Below are 20,105 nucleotides of genomic sequence, written 5' to 3'. Positions count from 1 at the left end.
ATGCTTCCGGTGTCATACTAAATCTTCGTTTAGTGGTCATTAAATCAGTTAAAGGTGAAGCTAACGAGGCAAAATTCGGAACGAACTTGCGATACCAACCGCACAAACCCATGAAACTTCGCAAACCTCGCAATGTTTTCGGAAGTGGAAAATCTTTTATCGCTCTGACTTTCTCTGGGTCAGTCTTAATTCCACCGTCTCCGATTATGTGGCCCAAATAGCGCACACGGCGCATGCAGAAATGACTTTTGCCAATGTTGATTGTCAGACCTGCACGCTCAATGTGGAGAGCTATCTCTCTCAACACCTCTAAATGGCCATTGAAGCTAGATGAGACTATAAGCAAATCGTCTAAATATACAAATACTTCATTTCTAAGATGGGCCGGTACTACCTTGTCCATCAATCGCGACATAGTGCTAGTCGCGTTACACAATCCAAAAGGCATAACCTTAAATTGATATAACGGCCTACCAGGGACAGTGAAAGCCGTTTTATCTCGGGCTTGAACCTCGAGAGGCACTTGCCAATACGCATCCTTTAAATCTAAGCTGGTGATGAACTCAGCTTTAGGTAGTCTACTCAAAATGCCGTTAATTTGAGGAAGTGGATACGCATCTTTCTCCGTGAAGCTGTTTACTTTACGGCAGTCTAAACAGATTCGCACTTTGCCTGGTTTTGTTACCATAACGATTGGGGAAGACCAGGCGCTTTCTGACTCTTCTATCACTCCCAGTTCCAGCATCCTGTCTATTTCAGCATACATCGCCTTTTCTACAGCAGGCGAGACTGGGAAATGTCGCTGCTTAATAGGCTTAGCGCCGCCCACATCTATAGAATGCGAAATTAAATTCGTCTTCCCTAATCCCTTTCGAGCAAATGAAGGAAAAAACTCTATCACAAGAGCTAGCTTGGCCCTGTCACTGCTCGATAATTCATGTTGGTCCTCATCTTCAACTTTGGTGTTAAAATCTTCGACACTGGCTACTTCTAGATTTTTCGGAAGAAGATCGTAAAGCTTCCAGAAATCAATACCCAAATACAGGTCTTGTTTCAGGGATGGAACAATATAAACTTCTAAGAGTTTTTCAAGATTAGCGTACTCTACCTTAACTTTCATCCGCCCTACAACTTGCTGAAGTCTTCCATCGGCAGTGGTTGCGCTTTTCTTAATTTCTTTAAATGCGATTTTATTCTCAATAATTTCTTTTGCTAGCGCTCCTCCGCAACAACTTATTGAAGCCCCTGAATCCAGCAGACCGTACACAGTGCGATTGAGAATTCGAACGGACAAAAATGGTCGAGGATCACTAGATCCAGGTGAGAGTGTGCCTATGTGTTCTAACCCTAGCACACACTTTTTGACCTGCTGCCAAAACGATTTAATGCGCTTTGTGCTTCGAGTTTTGGATTTCGTAAAATCTGGTGAAAAATCATTTGTAAGAACGGTTTTCTCTTTCAATATTGGTATTTTTTGATGTAGCAATAAGCTGCCATCGCTTTGTAAGTCCGGTAAAATTTTCACATTTGGTAAAGTATATGGTGGAAGTTGTGAGACTTCCGTCACTCGTCTGTCATTGTCGCTTGGCTTCTTGAGGCACTCGAAGTCTTCGGTTTGTACGCTGACTTCGATGTGCCGGGCTTGGAGTTTTTTGAGCACTTGCCACAACTCGGCTTGTACGTGTTAGCTGCTCCACAGCCATAACAAAAGACTCTTCGGTCTGATACGCAATCCTGGTATCGGTGTCCTTCCTTACGGCAATTCCAACATACCAAGGATAGAGCTTCTATGGCTAACTCGCTTTCGCATTCTGACTCAATACTCTGAGTTTGACAATCTACAACCTCTGCGACTTCACGTCTAAATGGTGTACTTTTTACGTAGCCGTGAGACTTTTGGACATCGTCCAAAAAGGTTTCGCGTCGACGGCATATCTCCCTCAAATCTGACACAGTTTTTACGTCTACATTTAACAGCTCATGCCGTATTTCAGGCCTTAAATTGTTTTTAAGGACGCGAACGACCTTCAGAGTAGACCACGGCACTTCTAACTGATCTATTAACACAGATAAGCCTTCGTAAAAACTGTCAAACGACTCATTCGGTTTCTGTTTTCTGTTCCTAATAAGCTCCTCTATGTCACAATCGTCTCGTGCGATTTTGAACTGTGATCGCAAGGCTGCGCACAATTCTTCCCATTTCACATCATAGACGCTTTTGTGGTAACGCCAATAGAATTCGAGGGCCTTGCCTTCGAAAAGTACGCTAGCATGCTTACATAGAACAACAAAATTCCCGCCTAAGGTCTGATGTGTGAGTGCCTCTGCTCTATATATAAAATTGTCAACGGATACTCCTGTTCCAGAGAATTTCATTTTCCAACCATTTAATACTTGCACTACCTTGTCTGGCCTATTTAATAGGTCGGATACATGCGACATTGGAGTGCCAGAATTGATCCTTGCAGAGTCAGCATTGAAGTTTTGCTCTCTGACATACTCAGGCCTACTTTCCATTCTCTGCCCTGTTGGAGGTGTGCTGGTTCTAGCATCGCTATTTGCTGGAGTCGCGATCAACCTTTGCACACTATCTACGACCGAACTCTGAATTAGTTCGGCCATCCTCTCGGAGAGAGTAGTGAGCAATCTTCTCTCCATAGCGAGCAAGGAAAGAGCATTCACGGATTCAGGATCCTCTGAATCACTTACGCGTATGTTCGATCTCATTTGCGATGTGCTAGCAACGTCATCCGTCACTGAATCGCTATTCCGCTCTTCTGCCTGACGGCTTTTAGACTGTGAGCGAGTTTGCAACCCTTGAGTATTCGATGGCTCAACTGGCCTGGATTGCACTTGACAAACTGGGCATTTGTCCTTCGTTTTAAAATGCAATTCTATGCACTTTTTGTGAAACTCGTGGTTGCATGCGGTTCTATACGCCTCTGCAACGGACTTAATTTCCTTTTTGCATAAAGGACATGAAGCGATAGGCAAGCCCATTGCTCCCTTGTTCGGCGATCGAGCAACACTCATTTTTCAAAGGGAACGAAACAAACTATAGAGCTAATAAATGTTTCCAGAGTCGATCTTAATCGAAAATTATCAACAGAAGAAAAAACCAAAAATTTACTAACCAACGAACAATGTATATAAACAAAAAAAAAAAAATAAATAAATAAATAATAAAAATTAAAAAAAAAATACAAAAATGGTACTATTCAAAGGAACCAAAAATAACGTAGAGATATAAAGAAATAATTCATAAATATTTTTAGCCGATAACAAAGCCTGACAACCACATATCGTAGGGTAATTTCATTCACTACCAAAATTCCCAAAAAAAAAGAAAGAAATAGAAATAGTGAAAAAAATGAATTTTCCATCAAAATTAGGCCTGATTTACGGACAACAAAGCAGTTTACAATACTTTTGTTGTATTCCAGCAAATCAGAGGAGCCTAATTCCTAAGAAGAAGAATTTCAAATTTAGGTATTCCTCAGTCATTCGTGGTTGTAGCATTTTCCAATTAAAATGTCTACATATTCCAAGCCGTCTGACATAAAGAACATCAAAATTTGAACCGTTTCACCAATAATGAGGAATAAATTAAACGGGCCAAATAACCAACCGTAGTTGAATTTATTTGTATTTCCTCATACAAATAAATTCCGCATTATTGGCAAATTCAATAATTAGAAACGAAAATTCGAAAGAAGAAGAATTCAATTTTGGATATTCTTCAGTCATTCGAGGTTGCAAAATTTTCTAAACAAAATATTTACACATTCCATTCGACTGACATGAAGAACATCAAAATTTGTGCTGTTTCACCAATACTGAAAATTAATTTAAATGGGCCAAAATAATCTACCGTAGTTGAATTATTTTGTATTTCCTCATAAAAATAAATACTCCATTATTGGCAAGTACAAGAATTACAAGGGAAAATTCCTACACAACTTTTCCTTTTCGGCCTGCTTCACCAATGATGAAAACCAATTTAAATGGGCCAAATAACCAACCGTGGTTGAATTTATTTGTATTCCTCATAAAAATATATACTTCATCATTGGCAAATACAAAAAATTGAAAGGGGAAAATTCCAATCCAACTTTTTCTTTTTGGCCAAAAAGGAACTGATTGTGTATTCCTTCTTGTAATCCATAACAAATTTGAGATAAAGTCGAATTTTTGAAAAGAAATGAATGAAAAAGAAAATGAATGAAAAGAAGATAAAAAGATTTTAGAGTACGATATTTGAATTTAACCGAGAGTCTTAATGAGTATTTACTGTACTCACTAAGGCCCTACACGTTGGGCGCCACTTTTCTTAATTAATAATAATTAATTATAACTGTAACGTGCAACGAGAAGAAGCACAAGGCGACAGGGCTATCGGTATCTGCGGGGCACGCTTTAGAGTCCGGCTCTACAATTTCTTATTTAATTTCAACTATTTCATTTATATTTGTACATTTGTTTTGTTTAATTCTTGTAGCGCTTCAACTTTTTTTTTAATTTGTTGTTTTACAATATTTTAGCGCTTTTATTTTTAATTGAATGTGGCACAATACATGTTCTAATTTTTAACTTTTTATTTTTATTTTTTTTATCAACAAAACAGCTGCGCTAATTCCTTTTGATTTTAAATCATTTTATCTTTTAACTTTTGAACTTAACTTTTAACTTTTATTTTCTTTTTTGTGCAATTTTTAAATTCTGCAATTGCAGTAGCGCTTTTAAAATTAATGTGAATTTTAACTATTTTGTGAACAAATGAACTTTCAATTTTTTTAATAATTTTCAGCTTTTAACTTTTTAGCGTATTCATTTCTTTAAACAATTTTAACTAAATTAAATTAAATTTAATTATTTTAATTTTTTAATATTTCTGTGCATTTTTTTTTTTTTTTCGATTTGGCAATATTAAATTTCTTAACTTGTTTTATTTTAGCTCGTACTGAGCGGCGCTACACTGTTGAGCTTTTAATCTATCGTATTGTTTCACTATTTTTTTGTTTTATACAATGTAGCGCTTCATTTTAAACTTTTCAGATTTGGTTTTAAATTCTCATAAATTCACTTTAACACACACACTCTATATTTGTACAAGCGATCTGGTCGCTGATAATCAGGAGTAACGATGAGATGAGATGATAAAGATGAGATGAGATGATAAAAGATGAGATGAGATGATGAAAAAGATGCTGGTGATGATTAAAGTTGAGGTCGACGACGCAGATGCTGGCCAAGAAGTCGCAGGGGTGCTGCGCTGGCGGCTCGAGCAGAGATGCGCTCGCTGGTGCTTTGCTGGCCGCTAGTGCGGCAGCCAAGATGGCGCTCAGTGGCGCTCCGCTGGCCGCTGACGCGGTAGCCAAGAAGACGCGCACTGGCGCTCCGCTGGCCGCTATGCGGCGGCAAAGGTGGCGCTAAGGGCGCTCCGCTGGCCGCTATGCACGCAACGGCGGCGCTAAGGGTGCTCCGCTGGCCACTATGCGCGCAAAGGTGGCGCTAAGGACGCTTAGCTAGCTGCTATGTGCCGCAATGAGAGCACTTTGGCGCGCTTTACTGGCCGCTAGGGCGGCGACAAAGATGGCGCTTAGTAGCGCTCCGCCGGCCGCTAGCTTAGGCACTGTCACGCTCAAAAAGAGCCAAACCAAAAGCAGAAAATTTCGAAAACGACCTGTGTAAACGACAACAATAAGTAAAGAACACCTACCAGAATCTATTACTATTTATTCTTACCAAGTATCAAATGCACTAAGAGAATTCTAACCTCTAGTGTGTTGTGGTATAAATTTTTACACCAACCAATATGCGTCTATGCACGCTGCCGGTCACCAGAAAAGTGCTTTGACCGGAACCAGCCTAGCTTAAGCTAGCTGCGCATGCGCGTGGTGACACAAACGCCAAAGCTGAGCTTTCCAGTGCAACTCGCTAAACGTCAAATGAGCTTTTCAGCGCAGCTGATGCACTACTTAAAGCTCGGCTTTACAGCGCTGCTGATGCACTTAAAGCTGCGCCCTTGGTTGAAATTTTAACTTGCATACTTTTAGGAGCTACTTGCAGCAACATCAACCTTGACTTAAACTTAGTAAACTTTTAGGCCGAATTCAATACACGTTGCTGTAGGCGCCGTTACAACACACATTTTTGCACATTGAGTACGCCCGAATTGGCGACAATGATCGTTAATCATAATCGACGCATAATATTTTGCAGCATTCGACGGCATTCGGAACTAATTTATGTGGAAATGAGTTAATTTCCTTGAATTGTGATTTTCTGCTGATTTCATGGAGCGGAGTTCCAAAAACTAATTACAACTCACTTCAATCGTTACAGAGATTAGGCTGTTGCTGTTGTGCACTTTTCAAGCTTAATTAATTATGGTTCTTGTGTGCAGCTAAGTAATTGCCCAATGGGGAGGCTCTGTTGTCAAGGTTCAACAAAGATTACAATAAGTGTACGTGAAATTGAGAAGTCATTCAGCTCTCACGGGAATATGAACAGACGGTGAAAATCTCATGGTCAACATAAACGTGAAACTTACATGGAAATCAATATTTCATTCCCAATTGAGTCATTTTCCGAAAAGGTAAAACCCATGAGATTGATTTAAAATTTTTTAAAATTTAAAATTTAAAAAAGATAGTAAACTTTTACAGACATATTATAAAAAAGTAATTTAGTGACATAATTATTACTTAAATACACCCCAAGTTGTGGTATTATTTGCAGCGAAAATAAATACCCTGCAGTTCTGAGCGCTAGTTCGTTGCTGGTGAAATAAGCGCTTACCAGGAGCCAGTCACTACTTACAAAGTGGCGTCTAGCCATGCATTTCTTAATTTCCGTTTTTGTATGAAATGTCCGCAAATAGGGTCAATCGCCACCGCCTCGATTACCACGAACTAGTGAAATAGTGCAACATATTAGGGTCAGTAAAATAAGTGCTTACATTAGACCCCATGGAACGGCCGGTAAAATAAGTGCTTACATGGGACCCCATTGAAGGGTCAGTAAAATAAGTGCTTACATCGGACCCCATAGAGGGGTCGGCCATTATAAATTAAAAAAAAAATTTACAATTACAATTACAGTTTTTGTTTAATTTTATTTTTTCTTTATTTTAATAATAATACTTTTATTACGTTTTAAAATATCGTTTTTTTTTTTTTGAGCTGCAAGGCCTTTCTCAACTGGTCCTCAGTTATTGAATCTGGAAATAAAAAGGATTCAAAAAGTTTTAATAGATTGAAGTGGATAATTATCTTTTAAAATACTCACCGATCATAACACCAAAGAAATTGTCTTCTTTTTTTGGGCCGCATTCCCCTGTCATTATTTCCATAACGTAGATTTTCTGTCATAATTTCCACTTCCTCTTCTTTAGGCACATTGTCGCTTTCCACTGTAGAACTAGGCATTATACTAACTGCTTGCTATTCTTTTATTATCTGTTTATTTAATATTTTACACATTAAACATATAATGCATACATAAATTATTTTTTAAGTAACTCACCTAATAATTGATCGCGGATCCGCTTTGCACTTCTCAACTCAAATGCTTGCAATAATTTCATCATCTAGGAAACTCAGCTGCGTTTGAGTAAAAGAGCAGCACAAAATAAAACAAAGACGCGTAAACAAACAGCGATGTGAAGCGTAATCGAAGTTTTGTCTTCATTCTTTCCACAAAATAACAAAAACAAAAGCGATGCTTGCCGTTATTTTGTACTTATTCTTTAATGCCCATATATTTATTAACTACGTGGTTCGACGTTCGATTACTATAGGGATAATCTAGTAAGTACCCATGTAGTGATCGACGAGGTAAGCACTTATCCAGGGCCAATCGCAAACTCGAGTCGACTCGGTGGTTCGACGTTCGATTACTATAGGGTCACTTTAGTAAGTACCCATGTAATGATCGGCGAGGTAAGCACTTACCCAGGGCAATCGACACCTCCAGTTCTGCAGGGTATAATTATAAATATTTACTGAACTACTTTGGTAATTATTGAAAAAAACATATACAAGAGAAATTTTTATAAATCAATTAATGTCAATATTCTCTTCACAAGAAAGTTTCCTTTAATAGAATAACTCACATTCCTATTTATATTCCCAAAAGAGACAACCTCATTAAGTATATTTTTAGCATGTGTTAAAACATTTACCAAAAAATAAATCAAAATCAGGCTTTAACAAAACATTAAATGTGCTAAAAATATCTCTTTCTTGAGCGTATTATAATCCAAGTTGTCAGTTTTATTTTTAGCTGCTGTCAACGGTCAGTAAGCAAATAAACAGCGCAACAAATAAAAAAGTTATAACAAAAATGTAATCATAATTTTTTTTTAAAGCGCATTAAAGGGAATTAAGTGAAAGTTCTTCATTGTTGTTGTTGTTATTGTTGGCCAGACAGAGGCCTCAAAGCAGTGGCACTTGTTGGTGCTCGTGTCAGGCATAAGGTGTCCGAGACCAAAAGCTGTCAAAATAAAGTTTCACAAGTTTCATGCGCTTGAACGCGGCTTTCCTCATCCTCATTCTCCTCCTTCTCCTGTCTCTTCACTCTATGACCTTAAATAAAAGAAAACGTTTGGCTAATTTGCGCTGTTTGCTTGACATTTTACGTAGAATGACAGCAACAACAACGACGGCGACAGCGACATGGCCGCAACATGAGATTGTTCCCTTCCCCGTTCTCTGTCATCCCCTCTTCATGGTGTCGCGTCTCGTCTCGTCTCGTCTCGTTGCCGCCCTTTGATTGGCACAACATTCGTCAGAGTCTTGTTCTGGTCAGCAGCTGTCAGTCAGTCACGCGCCCCGAAAGGTAGGCAACATATTTTTTCACATTATTTTATTTCACAGCCAAGGCAAAAGGAAACAATATAAAAAATAAATTTATAAAAATGATGAAACATGAAATATGCATTTCGTGTGGAGCATCATACAAATAAAATATAGGGCGTGACAGCCACATCATCTAATGGCAATGTAATTGCCAATTGTGAATGGAACAAAGCAAAACAACGCAGGGAATGGAAAGTTGCTGAATGTTGCTAATAAAATACCCTATGATAGAACGTTTTGTTCAGAACAAAGTACTTCTACTACAAATAAAAATGTAGATACAAATATTATTTTAAACCTCTAATACCCAAGAGTATTCTAGATATAAATCTTAATCTATCTTAAAATTGATTGGCTTTTAGGCCATTTGAATTATAGTTGTGAGTTGGTAATAATCAAATATTAAATATCATATGCCTATTGCCATCTGACAAAAATAATCCAATTGGCTTATAAGTCTCTCGTTTTTTACCTAATACAAATTATAAAAGGACCAAAGGACTACCAAAATGAAAAATAAAAATAAATACTCAACAAAATTGATTATTATTACTATTATCTAATTGACTCAAAGATAAGCAGCTAACAAATAAACATTTAATTAAAAATAAACATTTAATCAAATAATACAAATTTTATAATAAGATGGTCCAACATTTTTATAAATAAAACACTTTCAATAAATAATTGTCTTAATTCTATATTTTACGATATTTTTAGATGTCATAAAAGAGCAACGAGAAGATATCCAAAAATATGTGCTTCTCTTTAAGATTGTATTTTTCTAACAGCTTTGCACGCCCTTCTCAACTGCTTTGCGAGGGTATTTAAAACGAGAAAACTTCATTTTGTGGGCATTACTTTGTCGGAGCTTACGATTGACATTTGCTGCATTGGCGTTATTTCGCTGTGAATTGTAATAAAAAAGAAAGTTTTGTTTTCCCCCCGCTCTGCACACCGATTTTCGAGGCACAAAACACCTGAGAGAGTTTTGGCCAATTTTCAATTGATTTTCGTCTAGCAGCTGCGTCCTTCAATTTTGGGTAGCTGTAGCTGTAGCTGTGTGAATGCCACTTGGTAAGCAACATTTTGCTGACAGATTGTATGCCATTTTTTACGAAATACTTGCAACAATATCGGAAAACTTTGAAATGCGAACCGAAAAGCAGCTGAAACAAGCAGCTGAAAAGCTGAGAGAAAATAACAAAAATAAACAACAACAAAAAAAAAAATCAACGCACACAAAAAAAAAGGAGAAACAAGAAGTAAACTCAAAAACTTTGCACAACTTGCTAAACTTTTGCTGCCGTGTGACATTATAGCAGGGGCCCAGAGTTAATGCCCACAAAAGTCCTGGGGACAGTCGCAGTTGGAGCCGCACTTCAAAGCAGCTGAATCCTTTTTCAGTATTTTGTTTTTGGCCTTTAACGTGCATATATATAAATCACAACGCGGAATGCCAAAAGTAATCATAAAACGCTGCTTTCCACATAAATTACAATAAATGTTCGCACAACAAATTGATGCGGGACAGATTCTTGTTATGGTTTTTTCTCTCAGTTTGGTTTTGGTTTTTGGTTTTCTGTCTTTTTTTTTCGGTTTCGGTTTTGTTTTTGTTTTTGCTTTTGTGACTAATGCGCCTCAAAATAATGATGCCTGCAGGGACTGCGGCTGGACGATCTCTTTCCTCTCTCATTGTGTCGCCATGGGGCGCAGTGCCACATTCAGCATTCTGCCCCCTGCGTGTCCTGTGTGTCCTGCGGCGCGATTTGTCCTGCATATTAAGTTCACTGCGGGAAAGGACAGGGGACATGGAACAGCGACAGGCGACAGCAGTCGGACTGTCCTTATGTGGTTTTTGTCATTTAAATGACCACGAAACACACACACGAGGTCTGGTAAGCTGACTTTAATGGATTACCTCAAGTAACTGGAATCATAAACAAAACTTGTCATTGCCAAAACGATGCCAGACTGAATGTCAAGCAGAAAAAAATATATTGGAGAAACAGACGATGGGAGAGCGCGTGTCTCTGTGGGAAATGTAAAAGCATAAAAATAAGACCATCATAAAATCGAAATATAAAAATAATATAGTTGCTAAAATAGACATAAATGTAAATAATAATAACATTTTAGAAATTCAAGAAATGCAATGCTTAATTCTTAACTCTTCAAATGTAATCGCAGTTATTAGAAACTTATTGTGATGTAAAATGGAAACTGAGTGCGCAAGCTCAAAAATTAGTAAATAATGCAAGCAAAATACATGTCAAATATAGTTGTTTGAAAACTTAAAGCCTATTGTGAATATTATTCTATCAATTTGTACAATATTGTAAAAATAATACTAGACTGAATAAAGAAAAACAAGACAGAAAGCTACAATCGAGTGTGCGGTATTATTCTTAAAATATTCCAAATTAATATGCCGAAAAAATACTAAAATATAGTATGGTGTTATATATAAATATATTATTACATTTCAAATATACCATAGGAATATACTACTACATTCAAAATATACAATAGAACACTAAATATACCAGATTGTCAGCCAAAGCAACTAAGACCGACGATATTTAATTATTTTATTTTTTCAAACGCTATCGAAAAATTATAGCTCTATATCGCATAGTCTCTGTGACTAGGCAAAAAAAATAATAATGTAAAAGCACTTAAGGCAGTACAAAATGAAAGTAAATTACAAATACATCTTAATTTCCAATGGATTTTCTGGTATGGCAGTAAGTTACATTTTTAAATAAAATCCAACAATTTAATAATAGTAGTTACAGACAGTTACAGGCTGTCAAAAACTGTAAATTTATTAACCAATACATGATCTTTAAACCGATATATATATTTTACCTATAATTGAAACATTCCAAACTTTACACTTGAATGTAATTGGCTTTGCCAATTGTCTGGCATTTACTTAGGGAAATTTAAAGAAAACACGAAACTAAGACTATGCGAAACACTTATTTGATTTTACATAAACTGCAAAGCTGCCCGCCCTTATAATTTAGTTGCCCCCAGGGCGTGGCTTACCGCCGTTTCTCTGCTTCCCCAACTCTCTCCCCACTGGTAAGTGCCACTTTGCTTTGTAATTTATGCAGTTGAATGAAAAGCGTTTCTAACAACATTTAATTAAGTTGAGAGGCGGAGAGAAGGAGGCACATTGGAGGCGTCACAGACAAAATTCAAAGTTAAACTTACGAATTAAAAAAGGAAAAAGCAAAAAAAAAAATCGTTGGAGCCCAAGAGGTATTTTTTGGCTCTTCATTTAAATGGCCAAGTCATTTAAAGGCGTTGCTTGCTCCACCAAAGTGGAGGCACCTCAGTGTAAGCACTTCAAATACCTGACCTCCCACTGCCTTCCTTGGTGGAAGGAGGAGGGAGAAAAGTGCGTGAGCCAGCAGCAGGCATACAACAAAAAATTGGGTCGTCTTCTCTCGTTTGCTTTTAATGTGCTTTGCCTGCCATTTTTTTTTGTTGGTTTTGTTGTTGTTGCCTGTTATCAGTAGCCAGAATTTCGAAATCTGCACGACGGCCAAAAAGTTCCACTGATAACACAGCGCAGCAAGCAAAAAAAAAAGAAGAAAAAGCCTAGCCAAGAGGCAGCGACGTCAACGGCGGCAGCGGCAGCGGCAGCGCAGCAACTAATGGCAAACGCATTGGCTCAGCCTCTCTGTAATCTCTGTCAGCAGTTTGTAAGTATGAGTGCGTCTCTGTGTGAGTGTGCGAGTACGTGTGTATGTTTGTGTGTGTGGGAGTATGTCGCTGTGTAAGTAGGGCTAGAATATGTGGAGCAAGTTGCGCTTTGTGTCCATTCGGAAATTCTCTGCGGCTGTCGCTGCTGCTGCTGCTGTTGCTGCCGATGCCGATGCCGACGTCGGCAGCAACAACGACGACCATGACGACGACGTCGCTGTGACGATGACTGTGTCGGAATTTGGCGTCCTCTGTTTCAGTTCGTTTCGTAGTTGTTGTTGCTAAAACGCATGCGCTTAGCTGGTCAGAGAGAATGTACCCTTTCAGCTAATGTTGAGAGTAATGTTATTTCAATTCCATAATATTCCCTTTAGACATGTTATGTTAAGACACTGTTAAGTCTGCAGCTTGCAATCGGAATTAAAAAATAAAACATTATTTACTACGAAGAACTTAAAAAAATATTTTCGATTATGGTAACAGTCTTTGCTATACTTATTGAATATTTTACAAATTTTCTACAAAACTAAAAATGTTAATTTCAAAAGAAATTATTGACAGCAACCTAACACATTAGTAGAAAAAATTAAAAGATAAATGAAATATTGACGTATTTATTTAATTATAATGCGACTAAATAAGAAAGCGACTTTATACAAAAAAGGATTTATATTTATTACTTTTTGAAATTATTTATATCAAATAAAAATAAGCTTAAAATCAAAAATTTATAAATTGAATACAAAATAAATTAATTAAAAAAACAACTATTTTTATTTCATGCTTACGTATTGAGCTGCTGAATGTTCTATTCATATTTAAATAAAATAATAGTAAGGTTTAAAATATGAAAACGAAATAAATAAAATAAAAATATTCAAAATCTAATATACCAAATAAAATTATATTCTTATTTTAAAACCGTTGGTTTCATTAAGAAAATTAAGAAAGCCTAACAATCTTTAAACTACATTTAATTATACTTATCATGTCTTAAAAAATTAAATATTTGTTTTAAAATACATTAATACCAAATGAAATCAATATACTTATTAAATTTTTCTAACTTATATGTATTATAGATTGTTATGTCATTCACTATCGATATTCAAAATGTATCTAAATATTATTAATATCAGAAAGACACAAAAAGATCCCACACTCCTGAAAAGATTTTGAATTATAAATGAATTTCCCTTCAGATATTAACCCACATATTGGCGAGCGAACCACATTCCAATACAGTTCGCAAAAGAATAGAGCGCCAAGACAAGTGTTCCAATTCCACACGTTGCACGCAATTACCTCGGAGATGTATCGGGCATGGGTTGATTTTCCTTCAGCTTCAGGTTCAGCTTCAACTGCTGCTGCTTCAACTGCTGCTATTGCTCTGCATTGAGGCAACAATTTTACACCCATGCAACACGACAACAACAAACAGAACTTCGGCAGGAAAATGCCGATGCGCTACGCAAATTGCAAGCTTCACCAAAAATAGTTCGTGGCCCGATTGCCACACCACCGCACATCGTACATCGCACATCAGCGTCAGAGTCAGAGACAGTCAGTTAGGCTTGCCTCCATCGTCCTTTTGTCCTTCGGCTCTCACCCACTTGCCGCTCTCGTTGCCGAGATTTTACTCATCGTGTCGCCAATTTGGCTCGTATTTTTTGCTGCTGCCGCTTTTGCTGTCGCTGCTGCTGCTGCTGCGACGACAGCGTCGACTGCGACTCGTGTCGACTTAGTGCCTGGTGCCTGATGTTTTTGGTCCTTTCGCAATAGCTCGTTCAGTCGTCGTTGCGTGTTGTAGGTGGTCTGATCTACTCTGCGCTCTGCTTGCTCAGTTTTTTTCTGCTGCTGCTGCTGTTGTGATGCCACCGTTTGTTTGCTGTTGTTGCTATTGCTGTTGCTGCTGCTTCCACATCTGACGACGACGACGACGACGACTCCCCCAAACTTCAGTTTCAATTGCCGTACGCGACGCGACGCATTCAGTCTTCGTTTTAGTGCGTTACGTAGTGCAACAAAGTGACGCGTCCAATTTACACAATTCTCAGACTTAAAGCTAAAGTTTTGTTGACTTGAAGATGCAGCTCAAGATGAAGAAGAAGCTGAGGCTTGGAGAGGACAAAACTGTGGCAAATTGGCCTCGTTAAGCAAAGACTTGTCTAGTTGCTGTCGTGGCTGCTGCTGCTCATCAACATAGTCATCGTAATCATCAACAACATCAACTGCCGTCAGGTGTCAAGTGCTGAGCATGTGTGTCAATTAAAATGTCTCAGCTCAGTGAGTTGCGTGCGTGACTGTGTTTAATTTTCACACACAGACAACATGGCGTATGTGCAACGTGCTCAACAACACAGACAAAAACCAAAAACCAAAAACAAAAAAATCCAAAAATAGAAAACGAAAACGTTAAAAAAGCAAACAACTTAAATCAACAACAAAATGCACACAATGAAAACCAAATAATGCGGTAAGTTCCGGCAAATTTCACAAATAGTATTGAAATGTTGCTTATTAGCTGACAGCACGACACACAAATTTTGAACATCTGCGGTTTTGCCCCATCCTCATCGTCATTGACAAATCCTATTCTAAACCAAAAATGCAAATTGCATTTTAATTAATTACGTTTGCACTTTGGCTTCACACATTTTCATTTTCACATTTTCGCGATTTTCATCCGATTATTGAATTTATTTTGCAGGTTTTTTTTACTTTCGTGGTTGTTTTTCTTTATGACAGAGTATTGTTTAATGATTTGCAAATTTGATTGCGTTATTATTTGGGGTAAACCCTCAAATATCTGCTGCGTGTTTTTGCAGTTGAGTGTGTTGATAATAATTATACATGGATTAGGCTCTTGGCTTTGCAGCACTAATCGAATAATTGCTGAGTTAATTGAATTTAATCTAGTGTTGATTTTGGGCATTTATTAAACCTGACAGTTGGCGATATTATATTAACACAATTGTATTGACGCTCAGCATTATAACAAATAAATAAATAATGTGACTTAAGACTAATTTTATAAATATAAATATAAATTACAAATTCTTAAAGTGTAGATGTTATTTATTTGAAATTGTTGTACTAGTTCCCTAATAAATCTATTTTATAAAAGTAGAGATTTCTTGTCAATCTTAATTAAATTAAAGGTACTTTTTATAAATTTATTTATACCAAACTTTAAAATCACTTTGAAAGATATGTGAACAACCATATTTATACAATTTTTTAGTTCTTTTGAGTTGAATTTAACTTTAATATTCACAACTGTATAAAATTATTTAATGCTTTCTCTGGATACTTTCAACTTAAATATTTCTAATAAATATTTATCATTTTCCTACTCTACTGTACATATTCCATATTTACTCTTTTGAAAAAAGAAGATATAATATTAACAATTCTTAATTTTGTAGAAATCTTTTATATATTCCCATAAAATTCTTTTCTAAGAAACCTATTTCATAAGTCTTATCTTCTTCTTAAACGTTTATTATTTTTTGTATGTACATATATATAAGAGTTTCATAGCCAACATTTGCCGTAATTTTAATTTTCCTTTTATATCCACAACGTTTTACTCAAATCATATAACTTATTGCTATTATCTGTAGAGGCCAAATAATTGCCTGCAAGTCTCTCAGATTATTTGCTTTTGAGTATTAGCTACTTTTGATAAAAGTCTCGCATAATTCCCGTCGATAAAAATGCTCTCAAAGCACTCGAAGTTTGATGGAAAAGAGGGATGCGAGGAGTGTTCTTAGGACAAGACTCAGGCAATCAATTTGGAATGCATTTGAATTGAGTTGGAGGTTTTTTTTGGCAGCAGGCAGGCAGCAGCTTTTCGCTTGGCTGCACACAAAACAAATTTCATTAGGCTGCAAATAAATCAGCTTTAGAGGTAGGTAATAAAAATGAGCACACACTCACACACACAGAGAGTGAGCCATGTGTATGTGTAGAACAATACATTAAGTATACGCCAGGTGTGACAAATGTGCAAAAGTGCTGAAAGCACAGGAATATGTGAATGTGTATGGAAGAGCGTTGTTTATGCATATAAATTGTCTAGTCTCATGTTCACTTTGCTATTTTACTTTCTACTCTTCTTCCATTTAATTCCATTCCTTTTGCTCTTTCGTTTTGAATGTGGAGCAGCAGCAGCTGCTGCTGACTTCGCTTCTGCTTCAATTTAATTATAAAAATCAACGCCATTAAATATTAGCGCAAAGTAGCAGCAGCGGCAGCGGCTGCAGCAGTTGTGAATGCGAGTGTAACACATTCCTTTAGCTGCTTCTTACCTCCATCCCTTGCCTCAGTGTCTGTCTCTGTGATTGTCAGTCTTGTTGTCATTACATAGAAAATTAGATGGCAGTGAGGCTTGGCAAGAGCGTGTGTTGAAATGTAAATAAAACAAAAGCCGAGATACGTTTGAAAAAGCGAAAGCAGGCACACAAGCACAGAGACAGAGCTCCCACACACTCAGAGTGACAGAGAGAAAGAGAGAGAGTGAGAGACAGAGAGCGACATAAGCATGTATGTAAAATAATAAAAAGCGACATTTACGACATAACATAGCAGCATATTACAGTCGTCAGCAAGACTCGTCCTCGACAGACGAGCTAAAGTTGAGCTGCCTCAAATGCGAAAGCGAATGTGGCACACGCTGCGTATACGCATTACAATGTTTTTCACTGATTCCTGTCGCTGTCGCTGTGTATCTGTGTATTGTGTGTTGCCATGCAAATGTACACAAAGTAATTATATGCACATGTGTATGTGTGTATGTGCGAGTATCTGTGTCTGCCTTTTGTTGTACTACAACTCAAATAATTGCCAGGCAACTCCCAACTCTCCCAGCTCTGACTTTTTTGTATTTTTAAAACAAACAACAACAACAACATTGTATCTTATTAACAAAACAACTTTGTATGTTACTCACACACATTGTTACGCTGGAATTTCTGTGCCGAGATATTTTGCAGCAGACAACAACAAGGAGCACAGACATTAAATGGCCGAAAAAGTTTCCTCTTCTTTTTTTTACGTTACTTTTTTGGGGTATACGCAATGAATTTTCATTTAATTAGCCAGCGCCTCATCAGCTGCACCCTTAACTTCCGTCCTGCCTTTCTTACAACCGCACAAAACCAACTCTCATCCCTTTGATGGTTACGCAAAATTTCTGAAACGTCTCGCAACAAAACTGAGGAATAAAATTATCAACACACAGAACGCTACAAAAAAATAACAGAATGAAGAGTAAAACGTACCAAAAAAAAAAAGGAAACCATTTTGCTTTATTGTTTGCTCTGTGATGATGCGTCCTTTATAGCCAAAAGCAGGAGTTGGGGGAGTTTGGGAGGGGAGGCAAACACTTTCAAATGATTTCATTTTGCGTGAAAAACCGCACACAGGATATGCAGACGAAGAAGAAGTTGGCCGAGCTAGCCAAAAGCTGACCAATTTGTAGCCCCTTTTGCTCCTTCTAAGCAGCAGCCACAGCAGCAGTTGAAAAACAGACCGAGATCCTGCACATCCTGCCCGACTTGGACATGGAAACCAATTAATTTTAAATTGTCTGAGAGTTGAGCAAACCCAAAAAACCAAGAAAACAACAAAAAAAAGTCTTTGTTGCAATGGCTTCCTCGTCCTGCGTTCTTCATTTCTCTTGTTGCCTTTTTCCTTTTCAAATAAGTATATTTAGCCAGGCTCTGTTTGTTAGCCCCGTTTCATGGCCCAAGCAAGTCCAATTTGCTTAGAGTATGCCGTAGACAAGGTGTTGATAACGAAAGGGTTTTTTGCCATCTATTTTCGGGCCTAATTGAAGCAAGTTGCCACCACCATCATCACCACAATTCTCCCTTTGCCACCCTTGAGGGCAAAAACCACACACACACACACACTCACATAAAAGGTCACCAAAAGTCCAAAAATGCTGAAGAAATTGCCATTGAGAGTGAGGTATTGAGAGAGACCAGAGTCCACCTTCTTTGATAGCAAATTTTCACACATGATTTTTTTATAGGCCAATTTGCACACATTATAAGTTTTCGACCAGTTTTTGTTGTTATTGTTTGAAAAGTGGCCTGCCCCAAAGGTAAACTGTGGCCAAAGTTAGCTTGCCTCAATTTTCCTCTTTGTTTAGAGCCAACTTTTCTTTCGAATTACTTTTCAACACTGCAAGAAAAAAAACGAAATGAAAAGCAAAGAAAAGAAAATATATTCTTAATGTGTGTCGTCTCTTGTCTGCTAAACAAGCTTTTTATAATGATGCCTAATTATAAGCACAGCTTATGCTCGTTTCAATTAGTTTTAAAAGTTTTTAAATTCATTTTCTTCTTGAGCTAATTTTAGCTGGTTGTTTTTATAGAATGTTCTTGAATAATGAGAAGTGAAAGCACTTGATGAAATTTAATGCGAGTTAAAAACGTTGCGAACGTGTTTTGATAAACAATTTCATCATGGAAATTTTTGGCAATTGCACTTCAGAAAGGACAGAAAGAAAAGTTTACTAAAAGCTTTATACAACAATTTAAAATTATAAATAGACATGATTTGCGAAATTTCACATAATATTAGAAACTTGATTAAGAATAAAGCAAAAAATTAATTTTAAAGAGAAGGTAGGAAAAAATACTGCTAAAATACCAAATTAAATTAAGTAAGCTGAACAATTAATTTGATTTCATAAAATATATAGATTAAAATTTATATTCATTTAAAATTGTACTAGTTAGAGACGGAACTAATACTGAAAATATACCAAATTTAAATAAATAAGTTAACATGAATGATCTCTCTACTTTATTGCAATTCTCAGAGCTGTGTAATTAAGATAAAAGTAAATTAAGAAGATTTTATAGGCAGTTCTATACAACACAAGTATTTCGTAGATGTGCCTACTAATTTTCTCTGTTTGAAATACATTTTCTATTATGCCCACAAAAAACAATTTAGAAAAACAATCTCTTTAGTGAGCGAGTGTGTGCTGAAGTGAAGTGCTTAGCAAAAAAGCCGCCCATCAACTAACATATCCAACTAACTGGTTACGAGAGTAAAGTGTGTGGATGGATGGTGAGAAGGGAGAGGGAAGTTAAGCAGGAAATAGCAACTGAAACAGTGGTCGTAAATGACGCCTTATGTGTTTGTGCTTTGGCTGGAAATCCTTTTATGTTATCAACGCTTACGTAGCCCGTAATTATTTGCTACTTTTGGTTGCCTTTTGCTTGCGTAAATTAAAGCTGGCTAAAGTCTAGAGCGGGAGCAGAGCACAGCATGGGATCAGAGAAAAACACAGACAGACAAACCACCCGCTCAACCCAACCACCCCCTCAGTTGCAGCTCGTAACGTATGTTAATACAAACGTTTTGCGTATTCCCACGTTCCCAGTGTGCGAGAGTATGTGTGTGTGAGCGTTCTGGGAGCTGCCAAAGCTGGCCAAAAGCATCCACTTCCTGTTTGTCTAATGTCTTTATATGTGGCTGCCATATATTTCCAGAGTGTATGTGTGT

General features: G+C 37.2%; 1 protein-coding gene across 1 annotated transcript in view; it reads left to right on the top strand.

The window, feature by feature from the left end:
- The first annotated feature begins 14,392 nt into the window (after positions 1 to 14,392).
- Positions 14,393 to 20,105, top strand: part of LOC117565367 (uncharacterized) — a 54,013-nt gene continuing 48,300 nt past the window's right edge. The window contains exon 1 of the mRNA XM_052002054.1: positions 14,393 to 15,054. Within this exon, the coding sequence (XP_051858014.1) occupies positions 15,050 to 15,054 (5 nt within the window). The 5' untranslated portion in view covers positions 14,393 to 15,049. The remainder of the gene's footprint in view (positions 15,055 to 20,105) is intronic.

This window comes from Drosophila albomicans, chromosome 2L (assembly GCF_009650485.2).
Source record: "Drosophila albomicans strain 15112-1751.03 chromosome 2L, ASM965048v2, whole genome shotgun sequence".
Taxonomy (NCBI): Eukaryota; Metazoa; Arthropoda; class Insecta; order Diptera; family Drosophilidae; genus Drosophila; species Drosophila albomicans.
This window is presented reverse-complemented; position numbering and strand designations above follow the sequence as displayed.